We start from the raw sequence: 10,886 nt of genomic DNA on the forward strand, positions 1-10,886 counted from the left end.
CCTATTTTTACATTTTAGTTACTTTTATAATAATAAATAAAGAGTACACATGAAGGACAAGAAATAAAGTACTTAACTGTGTCTTTCTTTTTTTGCTATCGACTGTCAACGACACTTAACCCTACCTTTTTTTTATACTAATAGCAGTAATGCACTAATTTTCTATTTAATTAAATAATGCACCAAAGAACACAGAATAATAACATACAAAAAACATACAATTTTCCAGAACTATCACAATTTTTCTGGCTTTCCAAACATGTGAAAAGACCTGTTATAAGTTCATCCAAGCTAGTTGTTATCTTTCCCGAGGGAACGAAGTTTGTACTAACAGAGAAAATATGTCGCATTTTTCACACTAGGGGAAATTCGGGATTTTGTTTAATATTGCCTTATAAAATTAAGAACTTAAAACTTATATGTTATTAAAATATGGATTATTAGATACGGATTTATGCTATACTAATCGGTATAACATAAACAAAAAGTTGTTTAATTAAATTTTGAATGTAAGTCACTAAACCTCATAACATGCGCAGTAATGGATGCCTGTGGTGATAGGGTTAAATACTAAAATGTATTCCTTGTATACATTTTTTTTATCACTTCAGAATGGCCTCTTAAAAAGGCAAGATAATTATACTTGTTTCTTATATTTTTAAAGTATAATATTCATATTAGTTTTATCAGATTATTCTGAAGTTTCCCCAGTTTCTGAAGGAATATTTTTCATAATGAACTGAAATTAGTAACAAAACTTTATAAAAAAAAAAGTTTATTCATGAACAATTTTCCATTAAAAAAACTTGTTGCATAACCTAAGCAAGCCCCCAGAATTTTCAATAACTTTGATGTTTTACATATGTTGTGTGCTAAATACCACTGTTGATGTACATTTTCTTTACTTTCAAATTCTACTGTTCTGTGAAGTAAAACATCCTGAATGGTTAATGAGTAAACAAAATGTAAAAAATAGCAGCAATACTTACTGTTTCACAATTCAGACACCTAGTTTCATTAGTTAACGTTCCCTGGAAAATATCATGAACCCAGGTTGGTTCTGATTTGGATATTTGTTGTTCTCCATTTACTTGAGTTGAGCTGTTGTTCTTACCCTTGGTAGTCCCTTGCTGCTTCTCTGCTAAACAATAAAGTTCTTCATCAGGCAATAAGATTTAGTAATATTCAATATCTCCATAACTTTCTCTGCATAAACTAATAAAACTACCCAAACACAAAATATAACATAAATGTAGTATTTAACTCTTATTCATTTCTTGTATTAAACACTCACTATCGATGATAATACTGACATTGTATATAAATACTGCTGCAAAGAAGTTTTGTTTTTATGATTTTTTGACAAAATCAATTTTCCAGTAGAACAGAAATTTAGTTCCAAAAGTTGTTCAAGAAGCATAATGAACAAGATGCATCACTGAATAATTCAAGCTACCTCATGAATTAAATCTATAAGAAAATTGACATTTAATTACTCACAAAACTTCTTTAACATAAGAGTTGATATAAAGTCTTAATTCACTAATGCATTTAATACTGATTTCTAAGGCATTTGTTGTGCACACTAAGTAAAACAACAAACTGAACCAGGGATAAGACGTGTAAAAGTTGTGGCTATAAAGCATCACTCTATAATATCCTGGTATTTAATGCAGAATTTTACACATATGAGAAAAGTTTTATAGCAATGTCATGAAAATCAGTCATGTGTGCAGTGCACTATTTAATAGCACAAACTACAAATAACACCCATTATGCAACATAATGTTTCTATAAATGATATAATAAACTAGCATAAGACTGATCATGAGCAGAATGGTATGATGAAAAAAAATGTTGATAATTTATAAATGCAAGCAAAAAATATTTGTCAAGATCATAGAGAAATAGATAAACCACAAAAATCAAAGACAACTAATCAAACAATTTAACATTTTCAGGCCACAGAATAAAAACAAAAATAACACTATTTATTAAGTTTAATATGAAAGAATTTTTGTTGCCAGATTATTACAATGTAGTAAATATTGCAAAGGTATAACTGCTTGATAAGGACAGTGGTCAGTCATATCAAGGAATCTTATTATAACAATACACCTAAGAATATTGTAAATAGATCAACCAACAACAAATTTTAGTGCTGGATTAAATTTTCTTTCACAGCTAATCTAATAGATATACAACTCTGGAAGAGTACTGGGGAGGTGATGGTATTATCTGAAGTAAACAAATGTGTGTTGAAGTGAGGTTGTGTTGCTGCAATGATATCAATTGCAATATATGATATAATAGCGTAAAACTAAAAAGAATTGCTAGAAAACTAACAGATACAGCTTCCTTTCATTAATGATATATACAAGTTTTTTATTCACCATATTCGTGGCAAAATGTATGGTTATCTTTACTTTTGAGGCTACCATTTCATCATCATTGCACATGCTCTGGCAGGAGAGAAATGTAGCTACTGAATATATATATAATGATATAAATATTCAAGAAGGATATGTGGTATATGGAGGCTGAACTGTCAAGAATATGCTCTGGTAAGTTAATCTGAATCAAAATTAACAGTCTATTATGTAATAAAATAGAGTAAAATTCAGTTTAATGTTTATTGAAAGTTTCCACAATTTCCTTAATGATGTAGATTTCATTACTTATCCATATATGTTGGACAGATTTGGAATAATGTGATTAGATTTGATATTATTTGTGATTTCTGTGAACCCTTATGGACACTGATTAGCTGAAAGAAGCTGGTCCCTTGGACAAAAGCTTGCATGTCTCAGGCATTTTCTGGAATCTCCTGGCACATTTGGCACAATTCCAACATTCTGTGGGCTATTATTGGCATTTGACTTAAAGGCCTAGATGTGTTTTGTTTAAACATGATACTCCAGGTGTTATGCAAATATATTTTATTTAAAGGCAACATTTACTTCCTTCAGATCTATCAAAAATGCCCCCTTTATAAAAATGAAAATTTCTACACGTTAAATATATGGGAAATGATTGGTCTCTATGAACATTACCAAATACCTTAAATAGAAAAACAATCTAAATGAAATACTCTTTTTTGAACACAGGCACCCATATTCTGTTATATTTCTCTCAGAGCTGTTAAAATTAAGTTTTATTTAAATGATTGAGCACATCAGTAGGCTATGCCAACATTTTTTCTAGTTCATAATGTAACTGAAGCTGTACCAAATAACATGTAATGAATAGTAGGAGATTTTCACTTCATTAACCCTTTTGTGACCAAGCATTTTGTATTTCCATAAACCAGGGAAAATCGGGAAATATGATGAAATATCAGAAATTTTAAATTTGACTCATTTATTATATCATTTATTGAAAAAAGGCTGTACAAACAATTTATCATTGAATTTAGAATGTAAAAACCCATATCAAAGTACTCCAAAGTTTGGGTTAGTGTTAGTGGATATAAAGGGAAAAGTCTTTGTTATAAGATTTGTTATGGACCACTAGGTCAGAATGTGGAAGTTAATGAAATCAGAATGGTAGCTGATAAAGATGATATTATTATGGGAGATTTTAATTTCAGTGAGGGGGATAAGTTTTTGGAAATTGTTCAGGATACTTTTATACACCAACTGGTGATGGAACCTACAAGAGAGGAAGCTATATTAGATTTAATATTAGCATCCGATGTGAATATGATAGACTGAGTTGTGGTTGGTGAGCATTTAAGTATAAGCAACCATTGCACTATTAGGTGTGGGATTTTACTACATGAAGAATTGAAGAATAGTACCCTGATTCCAAATTTCAAGAAAGCCAATTTTAATGGAATGAGAAATGATCTGGTTTCTGTAGATTGGACAAAAGAGTTGGGAAAGTATCTTGAACGGATGTGGGAAGCATTTAGGGAAAAATTGATATGCATACAGAATATACATATTTCCTACAATAAAAAAAGGGCAACAGAGCAGAATAAGCCAGTATGGTTTAGTAAAGGCTTAAGAGGTCATATTAGGAATACACATAATAAATTTAAGACTTGGAGGACTATAGGAAATCAAGAGAGGTGGTTAAAAAGGCAAAAACTGTATGTGAAAGAGGGTTGGCCAAGAAAGTTAAACAATAAGGAATTCTTTAGGTATACGATGAGTAACCAAAATGTTAGGATGGGGATTGGGGTCTCTTAAAAATGATAGTGGGAGAGCTGATCCAAGAAGATTATGAAATGGTAAACTTATCAAATTATATTTTTACGAAGGAAGATACAAGTATTTTGCTTCAACCACAGCACTTAATGTATGGGGAAAATATTGATGTAAAAGATATAATTTTAAGTTCTGAAATTGTAAGAGAAAAGTTGGGGAACCTAAAAGTTTATAATTTCCTAAAATGTAAATGTATTTCTAATAATACTTACCTCTGCTGACACTTTAGCTATTCCTCAACATTGGCTTTCCCTATCTAAGCATTAGTCTCACTTGCTCCAGTCTTTTATACCCCACTTAAATGCCCTTGGCAATATCTAATTTGCAAATTCCTCCACCTGCATCAATATACCCTCTATCTTGACACTGTATATAAGCACCTCACTCAGATAATGTAATCACTTTTTTGAGAGTTACACCATCCAAATCACTAACACCAGCTCTTAGTGAGGAGGAAGGGCAAGAGAGTGTCAACAGAGGTAAGTATTATTGGAAATACATTTTCAATTTAGGAAAATGTTAACTTCCAAAACATACTTACCCTCCACTAATACTTTAGTTAGAATCCCACATTGAAAAGGTGGGGGGGCCAGTGAAAGCATTGCCCATACAAAAAACATCTGTATAGAACAGAGGTGTACCAAGATAAAAGTGGTTCACAAGTGAGGAAACTGCACTACATCCAGAACAGGTATGCTCTTCACCCAGAACTTCATATTGGCATCAAGGGTGGAATAGTACACGAGTAATTATTATAGGCCAGCCCCAACCAAATAACCGAGGTTCTACAACTCGGGGTTGGAATTAAGTGGTCATGGTCCCTACATCCCACGTTGGTGGCTACAGCAATTGGATCACAATGTGATATATAGATATACTTTGGATTGGATCCCAACCTGTAGCCATAGACTGATGTGTTCTGAACCACTGGAATTATGATGATAAAGTAAGCAACATTGAAGTGAACAAACTTTCTCTTCCACCTGAAGAAGTCTGAAAGGCACCACCCCATGCTCAGAATGACAGGATCATATATGTCTTACTCAACCAAAGGAACAGAACTAATCCAGTCTGTAATTATGAACATTCATCCTCACTCTCCAACCAAGTAGACAAGGAGCATTCCACTTGCCCCAGGAATTATGAAGAGGATATGGAACACTGTGTTCAATCAAGGACTTATGTTGGGGCCACTTTGTGCTCAGAATTATGAGGAGATAGTGGACCTCCATCACTGAACAATATACAGCCTAACACTGTTCATAAGAAGAGCCAAGAACACCCCAACCAGATAACGTAGGATAAAATCTGAACCAGTATTACTTAGGCCAGCACCACTCCTACCGACATCTGGGAAATACATCCAGGGACCCAGGTAGGAGGACCCCAGCTTCGTCCTCTTCTCCAAGAGTGGAGGAAAACACTCAAACACTCTTGAGGAAAAAACCCTCTGTCCACCACCCCAGTGACTGGAAACTGGGTATGGTAAGGACTCCCTAGCTCCACTAGTAGAATCTGGGGGGGGGGGGCATGTTTTGGGGAATCTGGAGGAACAGTGCAATAGGTGAACCAAGTTCCCTAAATTTTTAAAAGCAAATCGACCCTGATTTATTCAATCTGATGATCTGCAGGGACAGGTAGAATCCCCTTTAGCTTTACTCATAACAGTCCATGATAATATGGTAATACCATCCAGTAATGTGCCTAAATGGTCTTATGGAGCACCTCATATCTACAGAGCCTGTTGCAACCAGAATTAAGTACAGTCAAATGGGTTGCTAGTGCAGAATTGGACTGATAAAATAACAGAAAGTGGGATCCTGTGAGAGCAAGATGTAATGGACCCTGGAAAAAAAAGACAAGATAAAATTACTCCCTCCTCCGTATAACGTAGTAGATGTTGTTAAAATGGCCATGGGGGTAGTGGAAAACCCCCAGAAGAAAAATTGCCAGATCATATAAAGAATGGGAGAAAAAAGCATTAGAAATCCACATACAGGCCCGTAAAATATCCTCCAGTGAATCAAAGAAACGGGCAGTGAAAAACAAATGTGCTGAAGCTGATGAGATGTAACTCTCAGAAGGTTCCTCACCTGTAAAATTCAGAATATGCAACCTGGACATGTGCAAAACCACCTCCAAGGAAGTGGGGATAAACCTTTGGAAACCAAAGTATCCCAAAGAATACAGAGATGAGAACTATCACCATGAAAGGAGTTAAAGTGAGCCACATAACACCTCTTGGCCTGACTGGACAAATCATATGATCAGTGTATGATCAATTGTATAGGTAAGAAATAGTTGGCAAAAGAATTGTGGAGAGGGATGTATCCCCTTCCCTGGTGGCCAGAGACTTAGAAAGAAAGGGTCTATTAAGATACAGAAGGATCTAAAGGGAGAGATAAAGAGTCCTACAAACATGTTAACAACTCCAGCTGATGACATCAGTATGTCAGCAACAACAACATACCCATTCAGGGAGAGATGATACATGGTACATGAGGCTAAAGGCTTGAAAGGTTGTCGGGACAAGGCATGTAGCACCACCTTAATATTTCAATGAAGTAATGGAAAAGGCCATTTGGGAAGAAGGCTGGATAGCAATGGTGATATGATGAACACATTCGGTAAAGTGGGTACAAGGCAACAGTAGATGTTAAACCCCAATGAGCTAGAAAGAGTCTTGGTGTAGAATGTTGGGTTGAGGATGCCTCAAGAAAGATAAAGAGGAAAATGCAGAGATGGACCCACATGAATAAACTGTGGAAATCTTCAAGGTTAGGAATTCTAGAATATTGTGGCTAGGCCGACCAAATTAGGCTAGCAACATCTTGTAAGTAGAGGATCAAAATATAGCCAGAACTCTGAGGAACAGAAGAAGTGAGGGAAAGTCACAGATGTGCAATCTCATCCAAGCAGAACCAATTGCATCTACCACCAGAGCCTGAGGATGAGGTAGTGGAGACTCCAAAGCTTGTACTTTAGTAGCAATAAGTAAAAAAAGCTAACAAAGGAGACCCAAAATGAGAACAAAGTAATCAGAAAACCACACAACAAAGAATCCATTTGTTCAGGGGAAAGTGAGGACTGAGACTAACAATCTACTATGAAATCCATCACCCCAGGAAAATGGCAAGCCAGGAGGCTGACATGATTGGAATAGGCCCCATAGAGAAAGAACCAAATTTAAGAAACCACTGGAATTGATGAAATGAAGATGTGTCCTCCATTCATATATCCTAGAATTCCTGACCTTGAAGATACACACCACATCCCCCAAGTGAAGAGTATCTGTGAAGAGAAACTATGGACAGAGAGTCAGTATACATTTATACACATACATACACACATTTATACACCCATATATATACATACACATACACACATATACACACACACACATATACATACACATGCTAATGACAGAGGTGATCCAAACCAAACACCACCCAAGAACTAAGATGTTGTTCCTGAAGAAAGAGACTGGAAAATCCAGTGTATTGAAGTTCCAGTCAATTTTTTGCAATGGGACCACTGAAGGGATAGCATGTTTCCTCATCCCAAAAAAATGCAAGAGATTTGAAGGCTTCCCCAGAGATAGAACCTTCCCTGTAAGTAAGAGCCTGACTGCTCATGCCATAGCCTGGAGCTAGATGAAAAGTGGCTGAGCCAGGCATAAAACATGGTGAAAACTTTAACAACCCAGCAGAAGACATATGCTAGACAAAAGACTAGATCCTTGAACTGCAGAATCTGATCCCTGTATATACAAAAAATAGCTAAAAGCAAGATGAATTCACTATGAGAATGTGGAGAAATGCCTCATCAACCACAAACTTGGGCATCTATGGACCTGATGAAGAATGCCAATGTAGGGTGAGAAAGGACTCCATTGTGGACTGGAAAGAAACAAAGAATGGACTGAGATGAGAAAGAACGATGATCATCCATGAATTCCCTTCATCTCAGGCACAGCAAAGAAACAGGAATAAAATCCCAGAAGAATGGGATCAACTGTCACTACCACCCCCCATGATCAGTAATTCTGATAGTCATGAAATGAAAATTCACACCCCACTGATCAGGTGGAGGTGGAAATACCACAGGGTGAGAGGATAATGGAGGTGAAGAATTAAAGGAAAGACTAACCTCGATACCAGAACCCGAAGTGCCCATGGATCTGCAGTGAAGGAATACCACGTGTCTATCATTAGTTGTAACCTCACTCTTACTGTCCCCCCCCACACACTTAGGTTCATAACGATAGCAGTGGCATCAGTTGGCCCAAATGGAGTGGCCCTTAAACTAAGGTCTGAGTCTATTCAACTGCTAGAGCTAAAGAAGGTCGAGAGTTCAACAACAACAAAAAATCAAATGGGTGATGGCAATTTGCAATACAAATGCCTCTGGGACACTCGTGAACATGAAAGTGACGATATAAGTAAGCCACATGTAACACCCAGAGGCTACATCAGGTAGACAAAGTCCTTTCACCAAGGTATCTTTACAGAAGCAGGCAATTTGATCAAGATAAAAGTCAGTATGAGGCCCCATTTGTCTGCAAATTAATGTGGGGACCATTGATGGTCTGTCAACAATTTATGGGGAAAGAAACATCACTGAGAAACAAATACAAAAAATGTGATTGGTTCAAGTGATCAAATGAACCAAACTGGAACCCCATATATCAAAATTTAAATTTGTAGAATTGAAAAAATACGTCCCCCTGGAAGTGGAAAGCCAAAGCATGCAAACAGACAAGTTAGAGTATAAGGTATATCTATCCCGTCACACACAATAAAGCAGCAGTAAATCTTTCAGCATGAACTAGGATTATCAGGTGAAGAAGGAAAAACTAAATAGCCCCCCCCCCCCTGACTGTTCCACTATCAAGGTAGGAGTATACTTGAAGGTCACAGAGGAAAGCCCCAAAAGCTCATAACCCAAATGACTTATTGAAGAAAAGGAGTAGGAAGTGGTTAATCGAAATTGGACTTAGTAAAAAGGAGCATCAGAAAAACCAAGTCCAAATTCTCCCCAGAATAACTAGGATCAACAAACAAGGCAACTTTAGAGGCCCTAGTAGAATACACCCCCAGACCGAATATATGTTTCCATCTCCCAATGGATCAAAACATGGACAGCCTCAACTGAGAGTGACCTCCCCGACCGTAGAGAGAAACTAGATAACAAAGGAGAAATAGGGGAGGTCGGATAAACCGCCGTGCTGATAACTGTAATACGGGAATTCATACCCGCAAACATCACGTCCATTTTTTTAAGGAAATTATAATTATGTGGAAATCCACAAGGCGACACGTAAATCGCAATCCATAACAGAACAAACTACAGCACTTCGTCAGACAAAACCATGACCAACACTTTGTCGAGAAAAAGTGATTACATTATCTGAGTGAGGTGTTTATATACAATGTCAGGAAAGAGGGTGCATTGACGCAGGTAGAGGAATTTGCATATTAGATATTGCCAAAGGCATTTAAGTGGGGTATAAATAACTGGAGTATTCGAGACCAATGCTTAGATAGGCAAAGACAACATTGAGAAATAGCTAAAGTGTCAGCAGAGGGTAAGTATGTTTTGGAAATTCATAAATCCACTGGACCAGACAACTTTTATCCTAGAATTTTAATGGAACTTAAAGTTTATATTTGAGAACCACTAGCTAATATTTTTTGTAGGTCATTGTGTAGTGGAAGAGTATTAGAAGATTGGAAGTTGGCTAATGTTAGTTAAATATTTAAAGGAGGTGATAAACATTGTCAAAGCAATAATAGCCCAGTTAGTCTTACATCAGTAGTTCGAAAGGTTTTGGAGAGTGTGACTAAAGATGCATTGCAGAGTCACTTAAAGCAATTTGATATACTATCAAACAGCTAGCATGGCTTCACTGAGGGAAAGTCTTGTTTAACAAGTCTTCTGACATTCTTTGAGCATGTTACTGCAAGAGTTGATGAAGGAAATACTGTGGATTTGGTTTACCTTGATTTTCAGAAGGCATTTGATAAGGTGCCTCACAAAAGACTTGTTACAAATTTAAATATGTGGGTGTGGGAGGAATGTTATTAAATTGAACAGAAAATTAGCCAGAGAGTAGTAAGCAGAGAGTGGTAATAAATGGAGTTAGATCTAACTAGATCACAATTACAAGTGGTGTGCCTCAGGGCTCTGTGCTGGGTCCTCTGCTGTTTACGGTCTATATTAATGATAATGACTCTGGAATGACTAACAAACTTTTGAAGTTTGTAGATGACATTAAGATTTTTGAGATGGCTAACTATATCAAAGATACTGCAGACTTACAGGGAGATTTAGATCATTTGATGCATTGGGCCAATACGTGGCAGATGTTTAACTATCCAAAATGTAAGGTGATGCATGTAGGGTTTTCACAATTCAAATTATTGTTACAATTTAAATGTAAATACATTAAATACTGTTGTTAAGAAAAATATATTGGTGTTGTGACTGAAAAATCACTTAAGTCATCTAAATAGTGTATTGTAGCTAGCAATATGGCTAATAGGATTTTAGGTAGCATCTATAGAAACACTGAATTCAAGACAAGGGATATTATTGTTTCATTGTATATATCACTTGTAAGGCCTCATTTAGAGTACTGTGTAAAGTTTTGGGCTCCCTTCCTCAAGAAGGACA

At 36.2% G+C, this 10,886-nt stretch overlaps 1 protein-coding gene across 2 annotated transcripts in view; it reads right to left on the reverse strand.

The window, feature by feature from the left end:
* The window catches only part of LOC106464075 (ubiquitin carboxyl-terminal hydrolase 46-like), a 49,637-nt gene that overhangs the window by 20,870 nt on the left and 17,881 nt on the right, over positions 1-10,886 (reverse strand). The window contains exon 5 of one of the 2 annotated variants that reach the window (XM_013924186.2): positions 990-1,138. In XM_013924186.2, coding sequence (XP_013779640.1) covers positions 990-1,138 — 149 coding nt within the window. Of the gene's footprint in view, positions 1-989; positions 1,142-10,886 lie in introns of both variants that reach the window. The other variant, XM_013924185.2, reaches the window with a different exon arrangement.

This window comes from Limulus polyphemus, unplaced genomic scaffold (genome assembly GCF_000517525.1).
Source record: "Limulus polyphemus unplaced genomic scaffold, Limulus_polyphemus-2.1.2 Scaffold1555, whole genome shotgun sequence".
Taxonomy (NCBI): Eukaryota; Metazoa; Arthropoda; class Merostomata; order Xiphosura; family Limulidae; genus Limulus; species Limulus polyphemus.